At 35.6% G+C, this 22,463-nt stretch overlaps 1 protein-coding gene across 15 annotated transcripts in view; it reads left to right on the top strand.

Moving 5' to 3' along the window:
- The window catches only part of R3HDM1 (R3H domain containing 1), a 219,605-nt gene that overhangs the window by 110,249 nt on the left and 86,893 nt on the right, over window positions 1–22,463 (top strand). For 7 of the 15 annotated variants that reach the window (XM_057505643.1, XM_057505649.1, XM_057505646.1 and 4 more), the window contains 7 exons: window positions 2,209–2,246; window positions 2,330–2,380; window positions 2,489–2,715; window positions 4,825–5,079; window positions 7,778–7,929; window positions 11,399–11,500; window positions 13,760–14,053. In XM_057505643.1, coding sequence (XP_057361626.1) covers window positions 2,209–2,246; window positions 2,330–2,380; window positions 2,489–2,715; window positions 4,825–5,079; window positions 7,778–7,929; window positions 11,399–11,500; window positions 13,760–14,053 — 1,119 coding nt within the window. The remainder of the gene's footprint in view (window positions 1–2,208; window positions 2,247–2,329; window positions 2,381–2,488; window positions 2,716–4,824; window positions 5,080–7,777; window positions 7,930–11,398; window positions 11,501–13,759; window positions 14,054–22,463) is intronic. The other 8 variants (XM_036886601.2, XM_057505648.1, XM_036886600.2 and 5 more) reach the window with 6 other exon arrangements.

The raw sequence follows: 22,463 nt of genomic DNA, 5'->3' as shown, positions 1-22,463 counted from the left end.
TGAACTCAGAGCCTAAACTTAGATGTATTTCTCTCTCTAGCTTATAAGATAGATGATGACAGCATGGTTTGTGATTTGTGTAGAGACATGAAGGTGAAGTACGGAACACAACAGAGAAGCACCACAAACCAGAATTGAGGAGTGAAAGGAAGAGTTAGCTTCCAAGAGACCTAAAGAGTGAAGTGTTCCAAGTAGAGGATCAGTATTTGCAAAGGCCCAAAGATAAAAGAGAACTGACAAATGAGGTAGTAAAAGATTCAAAGTAGCTGGATTATCATCTAGGTGACACAGCAAGTGTAGAAAGTTGAGATTAGAAAGGTACACAGGAAGCAGATGACTTGATCTTGAAAGCTAGTTAAAGTGGTTGGGCTTTTAACTAGGGCAGGAGTTAGCAAACTTATTCTGTAAAGGGCCAGATAATAACTATTACAGGCTTTTAGAACCATACAGTTTTTTATTTTTAATTGAAGTGTTATTGATATACAATCTTATATTGGTTTCAAATGCATAACAGTGGTTCAGCAGTTACCTGTATTATTAAATCCTCACCCCTTCTAGTGCAGTTACTATCTATTAACATAGGAAGATGTTACAGAATCATTGACTATATTCTCCATGCTGAACTACCATCCCCATGACCAACTTAAATTGTGACTGCGAATTATTGTGTTCCTTTATACCCCCACGACCTACCTCTCCCCCACCCCTTCATTAACCAGTAGTCACTTTTCTCAGTGTCTTTGAGTCTGTTGCTGTTTTGTTCCTTCTCTTTTGCTTTGTTTTTATATTCCACAAATAAGTGAAATCATATGGTATTTGTCTCTTTCTGCCTGGCTTATTTCACTGAGCATAATACCTACCCTCTAGGTCCATCCACGTTGTTGCAAATGGCAGGATTTCTTATCCTTTTATGGCTGAATATAATCCATTGTGTATATGTACCACATCTCCTTTAACCATTCACCTATTGATGAACACTCAGGTTGCTTCCATATCTTAGCTGTCACAAATAATGTGGAGAGAAACATAGGGGAACATATATCTTTTCAAATCAGGGATTTTGTTTTCTTCAGGTAAATTCCTAGAAGTAGGATTACTGGGTCATATGGTATATCTATTTTAGTTTTTTGAGGAACCTCCATACTGTTTTCTGCAGTGGCTGCACCAATTGATATTCCCACCAACAGTGTAGTGGGCTTCCCATTTCTCCACATCCCCTCCAGCATTTGTTATTTCTTGTCTTTTGGATAGTGGCCACTCTTAACTGGTGTGAGGTGATATCATTTTGGTTTTTATTTGCATTTCCCTGATGATTAGTGATGTCAAACGTTTTTTCATGTGCCTGTTTGCCATTTGTATTTCTTCTATGGCAAAATGTCTGTTCAGGCCCTCTACCCATTTTTTAATCAGGTTATTTGTTTTTTGGGTATTGAGGCATATGACCAGTAGAGCCATACAGTCTTTATTGTAGCACCTGAAGTCTACCTTTTTAATGTGAAAGCAGCCATAGATAATACATAAGTCAGTGGGCATGGCTGTTCCAATAAAACTTTATTGTAGTAAGTAGGTGGCTGGCCATTGTTTGCTGACCCCTGTGCTAGAACATCACTGATCTATTAAGGAGAGAAGAAGCATGATCAGATTGATATTTGAGAGAGATTGCAATGGCTTCTGTAGTTTGAACTGGATAAAAAGGGTAAAAACTGGTATCTAGAAAACTAGCTAGAACACTATTGTAATGTTGCTTGCCTGAGCTGTCAATAACATGAGACGAGTTTGGCCATAAGCTTCACTGAGACATAGCTGCTTGTCCACTGCTACAGCCAAAGCCAAAGCACAGATCAAAATTTTTGCAGAGTAAATAAGGTGCAGTCTACAGTTTGGTTTATACTTTGAATGTATAATGAAAATTGGTTCACTTGTTTGGAAGAGAATATTTGAATTTCAAATTAATTTGTACTACAAAAATGAATGGCTTCAAGATTGTATATCTGTTAAAAGTAAGCATAGTGTTTCCAAGCCAAAAAAAATTCCATTATCATTTATCTGTATACCCTTATCACCACTTTGGGTATTTTGGGGGGTGGAAGGCAATGGGGTTACTTTTTAAATATTATTACACATGATTTTTATTGTCATCATTGCTTTACAGACAGTATTATGTATTTGACAACAGCTCAACTTTTTATATCTGTTTTTTCTTTCTAGTCCCTGTGTTCCCAAGAGAATTATATCATTGACAAAAGGTAAGGGGATTTTTAACGTCTGTTTTGGTAACTGTCTGACTGGTGCTATTAAATATAAAAATATCTTATTAAAATGCCAACAGAATCCAAGATGAGGATGCTAGTAGTACCCAGCAGAGGCGCCAGATATTTAGGTATTGGAAACACGTTTTCATGTAGTACTGAAAAATTTAAGCATTTTTTCTTTATTATTTCCTTTTTTGTCTCTATTAGCTTTTCAAAGTTTTATTTCTGATTAACAGAGTTAATAAAGATGCTTCAGGGAGATCAACAAATAGCCATCAAAGCAGCACTGAGAATGAGCTGAAGTACTCTGAGCCACGACCCTGGAGCAGCACAGACTCAGACAGCTCGCTCCGCAACTTCAAGCCTGCTGTCACCAAAGCCAGCAGCTTCAGTGGAATTTCAGTCCTGACAAGAGGTGATAGTTCTGGAAGCAGCAAAAGTGTAGGCAGGCTTTCAAAAACAGGTATAACTATCTGTCTAAAATTGTGTGGTCAAAACATTAGTTTCCTTAATGTTGTCTTAGCTCTTTATTTATGATATGGCTTCTCTGTTTACCCTAAAATATAAAATTCCTACTAGCAGTGCACTGAGCCTCCAAAATACTTAAGAAGTAATATGTTTATTGACATTAGTATCCATTCTCTGTGCAAAAGAGATTTACAGACATCAATTAAAATAAGAGTTCTCTGTTGTCATATAAACCTTATCAGTTTGGTTCAATGTAATGTCATTTCTTGTTTGAGTACCTAGAGGTGGTTGGAAATTCTTCGTTGCTTATTTATGGTTGGAAAGCATGGTTTCTCACCAAGATTATTTAACATTTATTGCATTTTCAACTAATACTATCAGTTATTCATTGTATTTTTCATGGTAAAGTCCTTCATTTGCCATTCAAAATAATGAATAGGATTGCTAAGAAGTGTCTGAGGAATTTAAAAACTAAAGAAAAATAATACATAATTATTGTGAATGAGTGGAAATTTCGATAGCATCCTCATTCTCCTTGCCTTTTTGCTTTTAGACTATGTGACACTTAGTCTTATAACATTTCCTCTTTTCACTTTCACTAACTGGCTTCAATACTAAAGAAGCTCACATCTCTTTTAGGATCCTTGTAGATCTTTCTTTTTAACCCAAAATAAGCATGAAAGTTAACACAAATAGCTCTCTCTCTTTAGCCTGTTTGGGTTAGCCTACACATAAAGTACTGTACAGATAACATCTGAAGGGAGAGAGAGATGTTTGAAGGTGACAGAGTAGTGTTTTTACTTTGACTATAGTCAATGCTTAAAATTGTTAAGGCTTTTGAGTTGCATTTGTTACCTTTTAACTTACAATGTGGATATTAAAAATGTCTTAGTGTATATGATAGAATTGTTAAAGATAGATAAATTTTATGAATATAAGAAATATGCATATGTACCAAATACATTTATTTGAAAAATGTTCACTTAGTCATCATAATAGAAAATAACTACTCATACATCAGGAGAAAGTCATTTAGACACACTGCCAAATTAAAACATTTTAAGATCATGTAGTATTTATAATCTCTATTATCTTTAGAGATGAGAAGAAATATTTAACTTTAATAGAAAAAAAATGATTTTTGATAGTTATTTTGGTACAACTTAAAATATAAGTTATTCTACAGAAGGCAGTCTGGATAATGTATCGTATTTACTTATTTCATTCATTAAAGATTAATTCTCCATCCCAGAGTCAACTCTGTTATTCAAAACCTCATTAATTGTATACATCCTCAAATTTTTCTTTCTTTCATTGTCTTATTATCCACCGTTAGCCATTATGCTGAAAGTCAGTGACATTTCAGTCTCCATGTAATAGAAAATGAAATTGTTTGCAGGCATAAAAGCAGTTGAAAATAAATTATCAAATTAATTTATTAAGTACAATGAAAAATACATTTTAACCTAATGCTATATAAGTACTTGGACTACTTTTCATGCTATCTTTATCTCTTGATATAAAAATTGAAAGTTGGCTTTACATAGGGAGGTGCTATGATTATGAGCTGAAAAATGAAATTCTGCCGTGAAACTTGCCAATTGTTTCTGTTGATAGAGAATTTGTCATTTTTGTTATTTCCTACTCTACTCTTAATCTTTCTGTGTTCTTATAGATAAGGGGTTTCTGATATCTGATATAAGAGGTTTTGGGCATTTGGCTGTGCTAAATTCTTTTTCCTTGGGGAAAATTATTATCTGTATATTCCTAGGTGTTAATCTAAAAGGTAAAATGTACATAACTTTGTCCTTCTGGGAATGTGGGTAATGTGGTTTTTGTGGCTGTCTGTGGCTGATGTTCTTATATACTTGCTTAAGTTGCATGCTTTGGCTATGACTTCTGACAATTTATGTGATCAGTTTGCCATATTAAACTTGTTCATGGTGGGGAGGGGAAGCAAAATTGTACAGTAAATCTAAAATAACTGATGCTTTTATGTGGTAACTGCATGTTATATGATGTAAACTTTATTGTTACATATTTAAAACCTGCACTTTTATATGAGGTTTTTAAAAATCCCTATTTTTCATTACTCCTCCCCTAGGTTCTGAGTCTTCTGGTAGTGTAGGTTCATCTACGGGCTCTCTTTCTCACATCCAGCAGCCTCTTCCAGGTACAGCTCTCAGCCAGTCTTCTCATGGCGCACCTGTCGTCTATCCAACTGTCAGCACTCATAGTTCTCTTTCCTTTGATGGTGGCCTCAATGGGCAAGTCGCATCTCCTAGCACTAGCTTCTTTTTGCTTCCCTTGGAAGCGGCAGGCATACCACCTGGCAGTATTCTGATCAACCCACAAACAGGTTGGTATCCAGAAAAAGCTGTTTATTTTGGTTGAGATATCAGGAGTTATCTGAAAATTAAAGAATATGTATTAAATGTATTATCTACATATATGTTGTCAGCATTTATTTTACTTTTAATTAACATTTCTCTAGAACTTTAATAACAACACTTAGGCTAGCAAATGTTAAAAGACGTACTTATATCAGAAAGTATTTTTCAGTTGTGTCATCCATGATATGTTTTAGACCAAGTAATGACCAAGCTATAATTAAAAAACAACTAAATTCCTAGAAACAAAATAACCACCTTTAAAAGAGCTTTACTAGATAACACAATTTTATCTTGGGGAAAATAGTTACATTTCTTGAAGAAGGAGAAAATAAACAGCTTTGATAGGTTCTTTCCACTTCATTATATAATGAGTAAGTAATTGTCTTGCTGAATATGGTAACTTTTCTACTGAAGAAAAGCTAAAGGACATCTTATTAGTAAAAGTAAATAGGTAGTCTTTATGAATTGATAGCAGATATTCTTTGCAATGCATAATGATTTGCGTTTATTATGTGTCATGTACTGCTAAATTAGGTTCTTTAAATACCTTACTTATCATCTTTATAACAACTTTGTTTATGTAGGTGAAATCCCCATTTACAGATAAGGAAACTGAACATAAGATAAATTAGGACTCTACAGTCACAATGTATAATTGGCAAAAATGATGTTTATAGATCACAAGGAATCTTGGTCTCTATACAAAAATAACATAACCCAATCATTTGTTAATAATAAAAACAACCTTAACTCATTTGCTAACCTTCCTTAAAAGTTCACAGAGTTGGTTGGAGTGACTACATCAGCATGATAGTAATTGGGCAAGGTAGATACAGGTGTCAGGGTCTCTGAATGTTCCTGGACCTTTCCCTTTGTTGTTGATGTCAACAAACAAATGTCTTGGAACTATTACCTTCAGATTTTATTTGCATTTCTTTTTTCAGATAATGTATTCAAATAATTGTCTCTATTATTAGAATTGAATCAACATTAATGATTCTTGAGAAGTTCAGTTTTTTCTTAATAACAGCTTCTGTCCCTTAGGTCTACTGTATTACTAAATTTCCTGTTTTCCTGGGGCAGAATATAAGATGATTTAATATTTTACTATTTCATATTATTTTTCATTTAAAACAGATGAGTTATTATGTTTTTAGTAACATTAAAGAATTGAGTAGGAAATGATAGTGAGAAGCTGATCAACCTGAAAATGAATTGTATTCTTAACTGTACATGAGTCAAAAAGTGATCTCTGTGTTTCAGAACAGTATTGCAGCCATTTAACTTTATTCACATAGTCCTTAAGTTACTTTTAAACATGCTTTCACCCAAATATACTCTACCATTTTGTTTCATAATTATTTGTAATACCCAGCATGACTTATTTTTAATTATCTATAACTATCACATGAATCACCAGAAACTGATGAAAATAATTTAACCTTGGAGGACATTTCCCACTTGATAGCAGTGGAACACTGTATTCTTCTCTCCCAGATTTTGTTTTATTATATGTGATAAGTGTCCAAAAAAATAAAAAATGAAGAGGGGCTTACCAGGGAAAAAAGTTTGTTTTGAAAGCAGATTGAGAAACTATTATTCAGTCGCATTTCTCTTTTCTTTTATAATCTTCCCATTCTAAATAAGTATCATTGTCAAAGTCAGTTTATTTTGCATAGTCCTTTCTTTTTTCTTCTTTTTTAAAAATAATCTAGTATATAGTAGGGAAAAATACTAATCTTTGAATCTGCTCCTATGTGCACTGAAAAAAGAAAAGGTTGGAGAAAGTATCCAAAGTGTTAATTATAAGATTATGGAGGATTTATATTCTTTTTAATCATTCATTTTGCTTATTTTCCCACTATAAAAATATTACTTTTTATAAAACTTGTTCAGAATGTATGTGTAGAAAAATAAATTTTATTTTACTTACTTAAGATATCCCCTCAATAATTAGTAAGTAATAAGAACAAGGTTCAAAATCAATACTAAAATTCTTTGTAGTTCATCTCTTGCCTATGAACAAAGCTCACTGGAATTTAAAAAATTATTTTAGAAAATTATTTAGAATTAAAAAAATACTTGCAACTTTTAACAAGTTATAGTTATAAAATAAGGACATTGCCATCCAGTCCATTGGAAATTTGAAGCTCTCAATGACTTAAATTTCCATCTGGTTTAATTTTATTAATTAAATATGTGCAGTGTGATCTATAAATTTGGTATTTTTCACTACCTGATAGAGGCTAATTAATAATTTTCCAGTATCCCAAAGTCAATAATTTTCTTGAAACTGAAATGTATTACAGCAGTATAATTCTATAACAACCTCATGAGCAAGATGTGTTTCAGAATTCAAAGTTTTTCAGAAAACGCTATGTATTATAAAATAACTTCAGTAGGTTTTGGAGCCACACCCCCATAGTAAGACACTGCAGAAAAAATTTGAATATTTACTCTAAGTGGGAAAAATAAAGGTGATTCATAGCCTCATGTAATGTCAGACTTTGCTTCCCAAGCTAAGAAAATCATTTGGTTTTCACAGCTTAAGATTTTTGGATTTGTGAATCAGGATTATAGTTGTGTGTTGTAAATTGTTAATGGAATGACCTATTTTTGATCTCTAAGGTGAATTGCTTTTTTCCTCTTTTTTTAACTTCTCAGGTCAGCCCTTCATAAACCCAGATGGGAGTCCAGTTGTGTATAATCCTCCTATGACTCAACAACCAGTTAGAACCCAAGTGCCTGGACCTCCACAGCCACCTCTGCCACCCCCAGCACCTCAACAACAAGCAGCTAATCACATTTTCTCACAGGTGCACATATCCATGATTATGTAATGCTAAGTTCACCTGTCTTCCCATATTTGGGACTAAATTCACTAATTATAATGGAGGTAGCCCAAGTGAGTATCTCTTAGAACTTTAATATTCTCCACCAGATGATGTTCCACTCACTACTTACAGGAAGAAAGATTAACTTCAAGGACTTTTCAGCTAGTAAATAGAGAATATATACTGGAAAGAAGGAAATTTTGTCTCTTGAGCCTACGTGGTGAGTATTTATCCCTGTTTCACAACAGCAAGAAATGGACAAGAGGAATAAAAATAAAACTAACATTGTTCATTATCCCAGTGAGCAAAGTGAATTTTAGGATTCAACAGGTCAGGCAGTCAGAAGAAAACTGAGTTGCTCAAGTTCTGCAGGGTACTCTCTATCTCACCCTGTGAAAGACAGAGGCAAAAACATTCTCAGAATTCTCAAAAGCACTCTTAATATCTTGAATTGGTATAAATGTTTAGAGTTTACAGAATGTATTTTCACCTTCTGGCTTTTTCATCTATAGCTTTGTTATTCTTCCTCCAGTGTAAACTCTTTTGCTTTCATTAGATCTTTTAGAGATTGTGTACCATTCCCAAGACAGTTTGTACAGTTAGTTACACCACTTTTTCCCTGTAAGACTCTCTAAGTATTCCACTAGTGAGACCTGCAGAGTAACTTCTTGCGAGAGAAGTATGGTAATAAACTTTAACTACAGAAATTTCATTAGTTTTGCTCACAAATTATAGCATATGTATTGCAGGGGTGAAGAATGTATGAACACTTTGATAAAGTTATCAAATATTTCAGAAGTCATGAAAATAATTGTATGTCTGACAAGGCAGTGTATTTAAAGTAGAAGGACTTCTGTCTAGTTTTTCATACACTTCCAAGACAATACAAATAAATTCATGTATGTAGAGAAAATGGCTTAAAACTATTTCCAAAGACTCCCATATCTACTTCCCAGCCCCATTTGATTATATACACTCAGGTACATATTAGACTACATAAAATTCCATCCCTGGCTTTCTCTGTCTTGGCTTCATTCAACTTAGTTCTGAAATGTTTCCCTTTCATTTTGCTATCATATAATTATGTTTGCAGTACTATGTATTTCATCAAGAACTTTATAGAACTAATAGGCATTTCATTTAATTCAGAGGGAATAACGTAAGTCTTGGCAGCTTTAAAAAATTCCAAGGATTTATCTGTGGTTATATATTTCAGAGTATTATCTCTTAGAAATAACTTAATCTGATTTAGATATGATATAATCCTAAGTGAAGGTGTAGGCAATTTAATTTAGAAATGGATGCTTTAATGCATCTTGAGTCTGCATCAAACCTCATGGCTGATTTCCCTGGCATTGCTTCAAGTGTTTATGATAATTCAATCAAATACAAAAATAGAGAATTGATGAGCAAATGATATTCATTAACTGTCTTTTGCACACTGAGATAATCCATCCATGAAATTTCAAATAACCAAACAAAATAATACTAGGATTTCCAAAGCTTTCAGATGAGCTACCTTTCTTGACATCAGTCACTTTTAAGTGGATATTGTTTTGAGGCCAGCTGCAATTCAAATAGGCAAAGGAAGCACTAAGACTTTTTCTTTTCTAAGTGTTATCAGAATTTCACTTTGATCAGCCAATCTTCGGGCCCACATTTTTCTCATTATCACTTGAGACTCTGGGAAACATTAATTCATAGCACTGGTGCTCAGAATACTCTTCTTCCTTTTTTTTTTTTTTTTATTAAGGTCATTGATATACAATCACATGAGCAACATTGTGGTTACTAGATTTCCCCCTATTATCAAGTCCCCACCACATACTCCATTACAGTCACTGTCTATCAGCATAGTCACTACTTGACTACTCTTCTTCCTTTTATCCTCTGGTAGACTAACACTTTTGTTTCATCTGACACTTATATACTGTAGGTCAAGTTGTCTGGAGGAAAGTTATGTCTTAATGGTTGCCTGACTTAATAACACTAAAACAGTCTGTACTTGGAAGTTCTAAAGCCATTACTGCACCTCAGTGTGATATATGCTGTTACCATTTAGAAAGCTTGCTCACTTCTAGTCAAAAGTTTTGTGAGGAACCAATGGCTACTCTATACATCTTTCATCCCTTACTTTTTTAGTACTTTTACTTTAATTCTAGATTTTTTGTGGGACTCTAATCCTGAGCCTTTTATTTTTTAGAAACTATCATGTTGATTTTGTGGTGAAAGTGCAACTCAGTTATACATCTTAGTTGACATAAGAATTTCTTGTAGATTATTCCCTGGGCAATTTTATTCAGTTAGTTTATTTTATACTTTTAAAGCATTCTCTTTGGAAATATTGGCCAGAGGGAGATATATGTATATATATTTTAACCCAAAGTAAGAGTTTCATCAGGTAAAATTACCTGGGTTCTTCCAGTGCTTGCTTACAGGGCTTTCTACAGGTTAGTTTATTACCCTGATTGCCACCTATACAGTGGATTATGAGAGCATTTAAGACAATATGTGTGTTACCCCTTTGTAATAAACTACATAAATATAAGATTGGGAAACTAAATTGCCTAGTTAGCTTGTAGATGGCCAGCTGTGTTCCCTAAGATTTAGAAATGATGAAAATGTTTTTCATTTTTAAAAAAGCGCTTGTTTTTAAATGCCCCCAGGAAACATAAAACTTTTTTTTACTGAAATACAGGAGTATTTCAGTAGTGAAAAAATTTCTAGTAGTTTCTCATCTCCTAACATAAACTCTCTCAATAAAAATTTTTAGTTATGAGAAAAATGTATTCATTGTCCTTATATGAAAGAGATGTGTGTGTGTGTGCATGTGTGTGCCTGTATGTATTACTCTTTTGGCTGTTCTTAATGGTACCATACCAACAGTACATTTTTCTTAAAAAATTACTAAAGTTTAGGCTATTTTGTCCCAAAGGAGTATCTAATCATGCCTTATCAAATAGAAAGGGTAATGGGCATAGATATATTATGTAGGTCATTACTGTCTGAAAATAAGAATGAGTGAAGTTTTTCTTTTATCATTTAGTCTTAGATAGCTAAATGTATAGAGCATTCCCTTCATCAAACGATAAAGTAGGGATAAGTGTTTTTGCTTTTCCTGCCTTGCTAACCTATGGGTCTTGGTTAAACAGTAGGATTTAAAATGTCTAAGTTACTTGTTTTAGTGAATCTGATAAATATTTTTATGAAAAAATATCTTTCTAATTATGTATTAAATTTAAGCACTGGTATGTTCTCAAATGTTTTGCGATGTAGAGTTTCTCCTTTTCATTTAGCATTGTTTTTGTTGTTTCCTATAGTGTTGTATTTAAGATGACTTTATAAATGTAGTTTAAGCTGTTGCCAAATAAAGTGTAACTTTCCATTTTATGCAAGTCTTTTAATATTTTATTCTGACATTAACATTGTTTGCCAACCTGTTATTCCTTAGCCTGTTCGTCCTCTGCAGTCCTCTTCACAGCCTGTTCAGTACTCCACAGCCCCTTACCCATCCCCGCTCCTGCCAGTCTCACCCACCCAGCAATACTCCGTGGTACTATATCTCTATTCACCTCCTGTTGTGGTTTTTGTGGATGGATGGATGATGAACGCTTGTGAATGTGATTAGTGTGATAATGATCTTTGTGATTTTTTAAAGTCACAGATACATATATACTAAAAAATGTTTCTAACCTCTCTTAGAAATAAATTGATTTATTCTTGTCCATAAAATATTTGTTATATGGGCTTATTATAATAATTGTATAAGCACTGATCTTTTCCTGCTTTTTTCATAATGAAATAATTTTCAGGTCAACTATTCTAGTCCTAAGGTTTTAAATGCTTTTCTCATGGAAGGTAGTACAGGTCTGTGGAATCCTGGAATGGCACCTTTCATCTGGGTTTAGGCTTTCTGTTCTTGTCCCAGTGCCATATCTCCAGTAGAATTAGTATTAGTTATTAGAGTGATTTGGAGCTTACAACTACATAAGGCATTCTCCTGAGTTTATTTCGAAAGGAGATCTCTAGATACTTTAACTGAGTGTAAAATAATGGTGCCTTCTTTAACCCAAGTATGCCCCAAGTTATACCTCTCTGTAAGAGCTTAGACACACCACTGCCATGTGTTCTCTGTATGATGTTCTCTGTATGACCTTCTGTAGTTACTAAGCATATGAAACAACAATGTGTAAAGTACTTCCTGTATAATGCCTAATATGATATAGGTATCCAGTGAATGTTAGTTTCCTTCCCCTCAACAGCCTATATACTTTCCCCAATAATGCTGTTAAATTTTTCACACTATATGCCATCCCCTTTTGAATTGCTTCCCAAGTTATATTACAAGCTATATCTTTAAGTCAGCTTTTTTGTTTTGCTTCATTAGGATATTTTTGTTGTGAGCTGGGGTCAGCCTGCCTCATTTGCCAGCCTTGGCTCTGAATGATCTTTTGAAAATCACTTTCAGTCTGAAAAAAATGAAATTTTGCCCAGTATTGAGAAGGCTGAAAACATTAAAAAAAAAAAAAAGCTTCGAAGACTCAAAAGTGTTTTGAAAAATGGCAGATCATTGAAATAAATAACTTCTTGCCATGATGACTCTGATGGCTGTATATAGTTATGGTACCGCTTTTTAAAATATTTGGCCATATTACTTTATAATTACAAGTAATAGGTATATTTGAGTATATTTTCTCCTTTTGAAACTATTCATTGATTTAGGCTAATAGTGCTAGAAATGTCAGAGCAATCACTTGAGAAGAGTAAAACCATGTATTTTCAATCATCAAATCAGGTTTCCCTATGTCAATCCCTTATCTTTTGCATAGCTGTAATTTTCTTTGCAACAACCAGCAGACTAAAAATTGCATGTCCCTTTGATCTGACAACTCAATTGCCACAATTCTTCAAGTAACTTTTTTTCAAAATTCTCTCAACAAAATGTGATATATGTTGTTCCTAATCTGTGGCTTCTTGGGAGCAATGGAATACCATTTTAACCCTGTTATTGTCATTTTAGTGATATTATTTAATTATTCACAACTGGTCATTGTGATGTTAAGTCAGACAAGACATTTGTCAGTTGGCATATAAATTATAGCCCTGTCTGTCTTGGTTGGGCACTATTGCCTGCTCACCAAGTAGCAAAAGCAGTAGGAAACTCATTTGGATTACATTTATCTTAACATTGGAGTTTATAAACAGACTAAAAACCTAGGGAAAGAATAAAATTTATGGTCAAATTAATTTTGAAAGATTAGACAGAAGACCAAGGTGGGTGGATTTCAGGTATTTTATTTCTACTCGTGTATTTGATTGTTAGGTAGGATAGGAGGTACAAAAATGCATAGAACCTAAACCTTGCCTTCTAAGAAGAGAGGCGATGATTCAAAGTGAAAAATAATTAGTACTGTACCTTGCTAGTTACGTGGTCTTTTAAGCCCTTTCTGAAAAAAATGTTAATTATATAACAGAAAACTGCAGTTTCACTTCCACATTCTAATGTGCCTTTAATCTTCATTAAATAAGTATTTTTCATTTTTTTATTTAGAAATGTTTTTATACTCTTCTTCATGCTATGCATTTCCACTAGATATATAAGTAATTTGTTAATGACAACATTGTAACATTCCTACCTTTCTGCCTTAGGGTTCTAATTTTTTGAAGCTGTTCTACTTAAGCATGTCTGTAGATAAATAGTTTCCATATTATATACCACTGCAACTCATCTTAAAATATATGAAGTATTATCTTTGATAAGTTTGGTCAGTGTATGGATGGCTTACTGATTTCTAACTTTTCCCTTTTCTAGCAGGACAACCTTGGGTCTCAGTTTAGCCATATGAGTCTTGCCCGCCAGCCCTCTGCAGATGGTTCTGACGCTCATGCCACTATGTTCCAGTCCACTGTTGTTCTTCAGTCCCCGCAGCAGTCGGGTTATATCATGACGGCTGCCCCTCCACCACCGCCGCCACCACCACCGCCTCCTCCGCCTCCCTTACCCCCAGGGCAGCCCATCCCAACTGCTGGCTATTCTGCCTCTGGTCATCCTGTCAGCCAACCTGTGCTCCAGCAGCAGGGTTATATTCAGCAGCCCTCACCACAAGTAAATCCCTTTTTCATCTTCTTTCTCCCATGGTAGCTTCTCATTTAAGATCAGTTTTAACCTTACAGAGCTCATTTTAATTTTGCATAGAGAGAATTCTTGAGAATGTGTAAACAAAGCTTGTCATGGAGATTATCCAGTGCATGCCAGGCAACCATATAACTGGTACCCACTTCATCATGGATGCTTCAACTATATGACCTTTGAGTTTCCTTTTGACTCTGAGAGGTTTTTGTTGTTTTAATTACCTTGAGAGAAATACAATGAAGTGTATGCACTATAAGAATTAAATCATGCATTTCAAGGAGAAATGGATCAGTGTGGGGAGAATTAACATCCTAAGGGTATTGAAGTGTTAAGAAACAAAGTTCTCTCTTTCCATTTACTTAGATGTTCATTGATTTTTCTCAACAGTATTTTGTAGTTTTCATTATACACGTATTGCACATACTTTATTAAATATCTCCATAAGTACTTGATGTTTTTAAATGCTACTCTAAAGGAGATTATTTTAAAATTTCATTTTCTATGTATTATTTTCTAGTATAAAGTTGACTTTGTATATTGATCTTATATCCTGCACATTTTCTAAATTGAATTATCCTACTACTTCTTTTGTACACTGCTTAGGATTCCTATATAGAGGTCATTTCCACATATTTATCCTTTTCAACTGCTCTGCCTTTTCTTTTTCTTGCCTTACTGAATTAGCTGGCAGCTCCAATGATGAATATACTCACAACACAAATAGAGGAAGTAAAATTCCTACAATCCACGTATTAATTTGACGATATATTTGAAAGTATAGTTCACCCTTGAACTATGCATGTCCATTTATACACAGATGTTTTTCAATAAATATATTGGAAGTTTTTTTTCTGATAATTTGAAAAAACATTTTCAATAGCTTTATTGTAAACATACAATATATAATACATGTAACATACAAAATACATGTTAATTCACTATTTATCTTACCAGTAAGGCTTCCAGTCAACAATGGGCTGTTTGTAGTTAAATTCTGGGGGAGTCAGAACTTATACATGGATTTTTGACTGTATGAGAGGTCAGCACCCCAACCCCAATGTTGTTCAAGATTGAGCTATACATATTCTTCCCTTGTTTCCAGTCTTAAGGGTAAGCATTCAGTCTTCATCATGAACTGTGACAGGTTGAGGAAGTTCTCTTCTAATTTGCAGAAAGTCTTCAGCATGAATGACTTAAATCTTTTCAAATGTTTTTTCAGCATCTATTCGGGTCATCATGCCACATCTCCCCTTTGTTAATATAGTGAATTCTGTTGACCAACTTTTGAATGTTAAATTAGCCATTCATTTCTGGAACATAACCCACTTTGTCCTGATACAGTATCATTTATGTATCACTGGATTCGATTTGCTAATACCTTCTTAAGTATTTTTGCATGTATGTTCGAGGATATTGGTCTGTAGTTTGCTTGTACAAGTTTTTTTCAGGATGTAAGGAAAGGGTTCTACTAGCCTCAAAATGAGTTGGATATTGTTCTCTCCTTTATTTTTAAAAAGAGTTTTTGTGAGATTGATATTTCTTCCTAAACATTTGCTAAGTTCACTAATGTATTCATCTATTTTTAATTTCTACGTGTATCATTCCATTTTGCTTTTAATTCGCTCCTTGTTTCTGGCTTCTTAAGGTTAATTATTAGATTGTTCTTTTTTTTATATATAAGTATCATTGATGTACAATCTTACATTGATTTCAAGTATACAACACAGTAATTCAGCAGTTACCCATATTATTAAATCTTCACCCCCACTAGTATAGTTTCTGTCTGTCAACATAGGTGTTACAGGATCATTGGCTGTATTTTCCATGCTGCCATGACCAACTTTTATAATGATTTAAGAACTTTTGTGCCCTTTTATCACCTGCCCACTCTGCACACACCCATCCCAACTCCTCCCTCATGATAACCACCAGTCACCTCTCAGTGTCTGTGAGACTACTGCTATTTCGTTCATTTTGTTTCTTTTATTTTTAGATACCACAAAAAAGTGAAATCATACAGTATTTCTCTTTCACCGCCTGGCTTAGTTTCAGTTATCCTAACACCCTCTCGATCCATCTATGTTATAAGGCAGAATTTCTTTCTTTTTTATGACTGAATAATATTCCATTGTGTATATGTACCATATCTTCTTTATCCATTCATCTATTCTGGACACTTATGTTGTTTCCATATCTTGGCTATTGTAAATAATGCACCTGTAAACATGGGGGTGTGTATATCTTTTCAAATCAGGGATTTTACATCCTTCGGGTAAATTCCTAGAAGTGGAATTACTAGGTTGAAAGCCATTTCTTTCTTTTTTTTTTTTTTTTATGGTATCATTAATCTACAATTACATGAGGAACATTAGACAGCCCCTTTCACCACCTCCCCCCAACAAACCCCATTACAGTCACTATCCATCAGCATAGTAAGATGCTGTAGAATCACTACTTGTCTTCTCTGTGTTGCACAACTCTCCCCATGCCTCCCCCCACATTATACATGCTAATCGTAAGGACCCCTTTCTTTTTCCCAACCCTTATCCCTCCCTTCCCACCCATCCTCCCCAGTCCCTTTCCCATTGGTAACTGTTAGTCCATTCCTGGGTTCTGTGATTCTGCTGCTGTTTTCTTCCTTCAGTTTTTTCTTTGTTCTTATACTCCACAGATGAGTGAAATCATTTGGTACTCGTCTTTCTCTGCCTGGCTTATTTCACTGAGCATAATACCCTCTAGCTGCATCCATGTTGTTACAAATCGTAGGATTTGTTTTCTTCTTATGGCTGAATAATATTCCATTGTGTATATGTACCACCTCTTCTTTATCCATTCATCTACTGATGGACACTTAGGTTGCTTCCATTTCTTGGCTATTGTAAATAGTGCTGCGATAAACATAGGGGTGCATCTCTCTTTTTCAAACTGGGCTGCTGCATTCTTAGGGTAAATTCCTAGAAGTAGAATTCCTGGGTCAAATGGTATTTCTATTTTGAGCTTTTTGAGGAACCTCCATACTGCTTTCCACAATGGTTGAACTAATTTACATTCCACCAACAATGTAGGAGGATTCCCCTTTGTCCACAGCCTCGCCAACATTTGTTGTTCATCTTTTGGATGGTGGCGATCCTTACTGGTGTGAAGTGATATCTCATTGTGGTTTTAATTTGCATTTCTCTGATGATTACCAATGTGGAGCATCTTTTCATGTGTCTGTTGGCCATCTGAATTTCTTCTTTGGAGAACTGTCTGTTCAGCTCCTCTACCCATTTTTTAATTGGATTATTTGCTTTTTGTTTGTTGAGGTGCGTGAGCTCTTTATATATTTTGGATGTCAAGCCTTTATCGGATCTGTCATTTAGAATATATTCTCCCATACTATAGGGTACCTTTTTCTTCTATTGATGGTGTCCTTTGCTGTACAGAAGCTTTTCAGCTTGATATAGTTCCAATTGTTCATTTTTGCTTTTGTTTCCCTTGCCCAGAGAGATATGTTCATGAAGAAGTCGCTCATGTTTATGTCCAAGAGATTTTTGCCTATGTTTTTTTCTTAGAGTTTTATGGTTTCATGACTTACATTCAGGTCTTTGATCCATTTCGAATTTACTTTTGTGTATGGGGTTAGACAGTGATCCAGTTTCATTCTCTTACATGTAGCTGTCCAGTTTTGCCAACAACAGCTGTTGAAGGGCTGCCATATCCCCATTCTATGTCCATGGCCCCTTTATTGTATATTAATTGACCATATATGTTTGGGTTAATGTCTGGAGTCTCTATTCTGTACCACTGGTCTGTGGCTCTGTTTTTGTGCCAGTACCAAGTTCTCTTGATTACTGTGACTTTGTAGTAGAGCTTGAAGTGGGGGTGCAAGATCTCCCCCACTTTATCTTCCTTCTCAGGATTGCTTTGGCTATTCAGGGTCTTTGGTGTTCCCATATGAATTTTTGAACTATTTGTTCCAGTTCATTGAAGAATGTCGTTGGTAATTTGATAGGAATTGCATCAAATCTGTATATTGCTTTGGGCAGAATGGCCATTTTGACGATATTAATTCTTCCTAGCCAAGAGCATGGGATGAGTTTCCATTTGCTAGTGTCCTCTTTAATTTCTCTTAAGTGTCTTATAGTTTCAAGGGGGTATTTTATTCTTTTTAATGCAATTCTGAATGGAATTGTTTTCCTGATTTCTCTTTCTGTTAATTCATTGTTAGGGTATAGGAAAACCATAGATTTCTGTGTATTAATTTTGTATCCTGCAACTTTGCTGAATTCCAATATTCTAGTAGTTCTGCAGTGGAGTCTTTAGAGTTTTTTATGTACAATATCATGTCATCTGCAAATAGTGACAGTTTGACTTCTTCCTTACCAATCTTGTTTCCTTGTATTTCTTTGTTTTGTCTAATTGCCGTGGCTAGGACCTCCAGTACTATGCTGAATAACAGTGTGGAGAGTAGGCATCCCTGTCTTGTTCCTGATCTTAGAAGAAAAGTTTCAGCTTCTCGCTGTTCAGTATGATGTTGGCTGTGTGTTTATCATATATTGCCTTTATTATGTTGAGGTACATGCCCTCTATACCCATTTTTTTGAGGGTTTTTATCATGAATGGATGTTGAATTTTGTTGAATGCTTTTTCAGCGTCTATGGAGATGATCAAGTGGTTTTTATCCTTTTTGTTTATGTGATGGATGATGTTCATGGATTTTCGAATGTTGTACCAACCTTGCATCCCTGAGATGAATCCCACTTGGTCATGGTGTGTGATCCTCTTGATGTATTTTTGATTTCGGTTTGCTATTATTTTGTTGAGTATTTCTGCATCTATGTTCATCAGGGATATTGGTCTGTAATTTTGTTTTTTGGTGGTGTCTTTGCCTGGTTTTGGTATTAGGGTGATGCTGGCTTCATAGAATGAGTTTGAGAGTAGTCCCTTGTCTTCTGTTTTTTAGAAAACTTTAAGGAGAATGAGTATTATGTCTTCTCTGTATGTCTGATAAAATTCCACAGTAAATCCATCTGCCCGGGGGTTTTGCTCTTGGGTAGTTTTTTGATTACCGCTTCAATTTCCTTGCTAGTAATTGGTCTATTTAGATTTTCTGTTTCTTCCTTGGTCAGTCTTGGAAGGTTGTACTTTTCTAGAAAGCTGTCCATTTCCTCTAGGTTTTCCAGCTTGTTAGCATATACGTTTTCATAGCATTCTCTAATAATTCTTTGTATTTCTGTGGGGTCCATCGTGATTTTTCCTTTCTTGTTTCTGATTCTGTTGATGTGTGTAGATTCTCTTTTTCTCTTAGTAAGTCTGTCTGGGGCTTATCTATTTTCTTTACTTTCTCAAAGAACTAGCTCTTGGTTTCACTGATTTTTTTCTATTCTTTTATTTTTCTCAATTTTATTTAATTCTTCTCTGATCTTTATTATGTCCCTGCTTCTGCTGACTTTGGGCCTCATTTGTTCTTCTTTTTCCAGTTTCAATAATTGTGACTTTAGACTATTCATTTGGGATTGTTCTTCCTTCTTTAAAAAGGCCTGGATTGCTATATACTTTCCTCTTAGAACTGCCTTCACTGCGTCCCACAGAAGTTGGGGCTTTGTGCTATTGTTGCCATTTGTCTGCATATATTGCTTGATCTCTATTTTTGGTCATTGATCCAGTGATTATTCAGGAGCATGTTGTTAAGCCTCATATGTTTGTGAGCCTTTTTGTTTTCTTTGTACAATTTATTTCTAGTTTTATACCTTTGTGGTCTGAGAAGTTGGTTGGTAGGATTTCAGTCTTTTTAAATTTACTAAGGCTCTTTTTGTGGCCTAGTATGTGGTCTATTCTGGAAAATGTTCCATGTGTACTTAAGAATGTGTATCCTGTTGCTTTTGGATGTAGAGTTCTGTAGATGTCTATTAGGTCCATCTGTTCTAGTGTGTTGTTCAGTGCCTCTGTGTCCTTACTTATTTTCTGTCTGATGGATCTGTCCTTTGGAGTGAGTGGTGTGTTGAAGTCTCCTAAGATGAATGCATTGCATTCTATTTCCTCCTTTAATTCTGTTAGTATTTGTTTCATGTACGTTGGTGCCCCTGTATTTGGTGCACATATATTTACAATGGTTATATCCTCTTGTTGGACTGACCCCTTTATCATTATGTAATGTCCTTCTTTATCTCTTGTGACTTTCTTTGTTTTGAAGGCTTATTTTGTCTGATACTAGTACTGCAACACCTGCTTTTGTCTCCCTGTTGTTTGCATGTGAAGTGCCTTTTTCCATCCGTTGACTTTTAGTCTGTGTATGTCTTTGGGTTTGAGGTGAGTCTCTTGTAAGCAGCATATAGATGGGTCTTGCTTTTTTATCCATTCTATTACTCTGTGTCTTTTGATTGGTACATTCAGTCCATTTACATTTAGGGTGATTACTGAAAGATATGTACTTATTGCCATTGCAGGCTTTAGATTCGTGGTTACCAAAGGTTCAGGGTTAGCTTCTTTACTGTCTAACTTAACTCGCTTATTGAGCTATTATAAACACCATCTGATGATTCTTTATTTCTCTCCCTTCTTATTCCTCCTCTTCCATTCTTTATATGTTAGGTGTTTTATTCTGTACTCTTTTGTGTTTCCCTTGACTGCTTTTCTGAGTAGTTGATTTGATTTTTTGCCTTTAGTTAGTATTTGGTTGGTCTGCTTTCTTTGCTGTGATTGTATTTCCTCTGGTGACATCTATTTAGTGTAGGAGTGCTCCCATCTAGAGCAGTGCCTCTAAAATACCCTGTAGAGGTGGTCTGTGGGAGTCAAATTCCCTTAACTTTTGCTTGTCGGGGAACTGTTTAATCTCTCCTTCATATTTAAATGATAATCATGCTGGATATAGTATCGTTAGTTCAAGGCCTTTCTGATTCATTGCATTAAATATATCATACCATTCTCTTCTGGCCTGTAAGGTTTCTGTTAAGAAATCTGATGATAGCCTGATGGGTTTTCCTTTGTAGGTGACCTTTTTTCGCTCTCTGGCTGCCTTTAATACTCTGTCCTTGTCCTTGATCTTTGTCATTTTAATTATTATGTGTCTTGCTGTTGTGTCCCTTGGGTCCCTTCTGTTGGGAGTTCTGTGGTCTGAGAGACTATTTTCTCCCCCAGTTTGGAGAAGTTTTCAGCAATTATATCTTCAAATACACCTGCTACCCTTTTTCTCTCTCTTCTTCTTCTTCTGGTACCCCTATAATGTGAATATTGTTCTGTTTGGATTGGTCACACAGTTCTCTTAATATTCTTTCATTTCTGGAGATCTTTTTATCTCTCTGCCTCAGCTTCTCTGCATTCCTGTTCTCTGATTTCTATTCCATTAATGGCATCTTGCACCTCATCCAGTCTGCTCTTAAGTCCTTCCAGAGATTGTTTTTATTTCTGTATTCTCCCTCCCAGCTTTATCCATTAGCTCTTGCATATTTCTCTGCAGGGCCATCAGCATGGTTATGACCTTTATTTTGAAGTCTTTTTTGGGAAAATTGGTTAAATCTATCTCCCCAGGCTCCCTCTCAGGGATTGTCTGGGTTATTCTTGTCTTGATCAAATTCTTCTGCCTTTTCATGGTGATAGAGGTAGTCCTGCGCAGTTGGCATGTGTGTCAGCTTGGAGAACAAAGTTCCATCTTGCTTGCTGGTCGCCTTCCTCTCCTGCGAGAATGACGATCCTTAGCAGCTTGAGCTGGGCAGCCTCGCACCGGTGAGGCCTCTGAGTTTGGCCCAGGCGGCTGTGGAGGAGGCTCTGGGCGCCTGCGGTGGTCGGGGCCGCTCTCATGCTGCTCCCCTGCTATGGCAGGGCCACGCCAGAGGGGAATTGACAGGAGGCTATTTATCGCCATGATGGGCCTCATAGCTGCGCTGCCTCACATGGAGTTAGGGTGCCCAGAGTTCCCCAGGATTCCCAGCTGCTGAGCTGAGTGTATCAGGTCGCTTCCGTCCAGCTGTGAGGCCCCTGTCCCTTTAAGACTTTCAAAAAGCACTCACTTTTCTTTTGTCTGAGGGGCGCCAGCTGTGGGGACCCACTCGCAGATTTTACTGTTCCGTTTCCCTAATATCCAGCACACCATGCACTGTGTGTCTGCCCTTCCAGTGCGGATGACTAGGGCTGGGTATTTAGCAGTCCTGGGCTCCCACTCCCTCCCCGCTCTGATTCCTTTCCTCCTGCCGGGGAGCTGGGGTTGGGGGGGCGCTCAGGTCCTGCCAGGCCGCAGCTTGTATCTTACCCCCTTCATAAGGTGCTGAGTTTTCGCAGATGTAGATGTCGCCTGACTGTTGTACTGTATCTTCTGGTCTCTCTTTTAGTAATAGCTGTATTTATTGTATTTTCAAAAATATATATGGTTTTGGGAGGAGATTTCCCTGCCCTGTTCATGCCGCTG

This window comes from Manis pentadactyla, chromosome 8 (assembly GCF_030020395.1).
Source record: "Manis pentadactyla isolate mManPen7 chromosome 8, mManPen7.hap1, whole genome shotgun sequence".
In the NCBI taxonomy this organism is placed as follows: Eukaryota; Metazoa; Chordata; class Mammalia; order Pholidota; family Manidae; genus Manis; species Manis pentadactyla.
The sequence above is the reverse complement of the archived record's forward strand: the minus strand, read 5'-3'. Positions and strand labels throughout refer to the sequence as shown.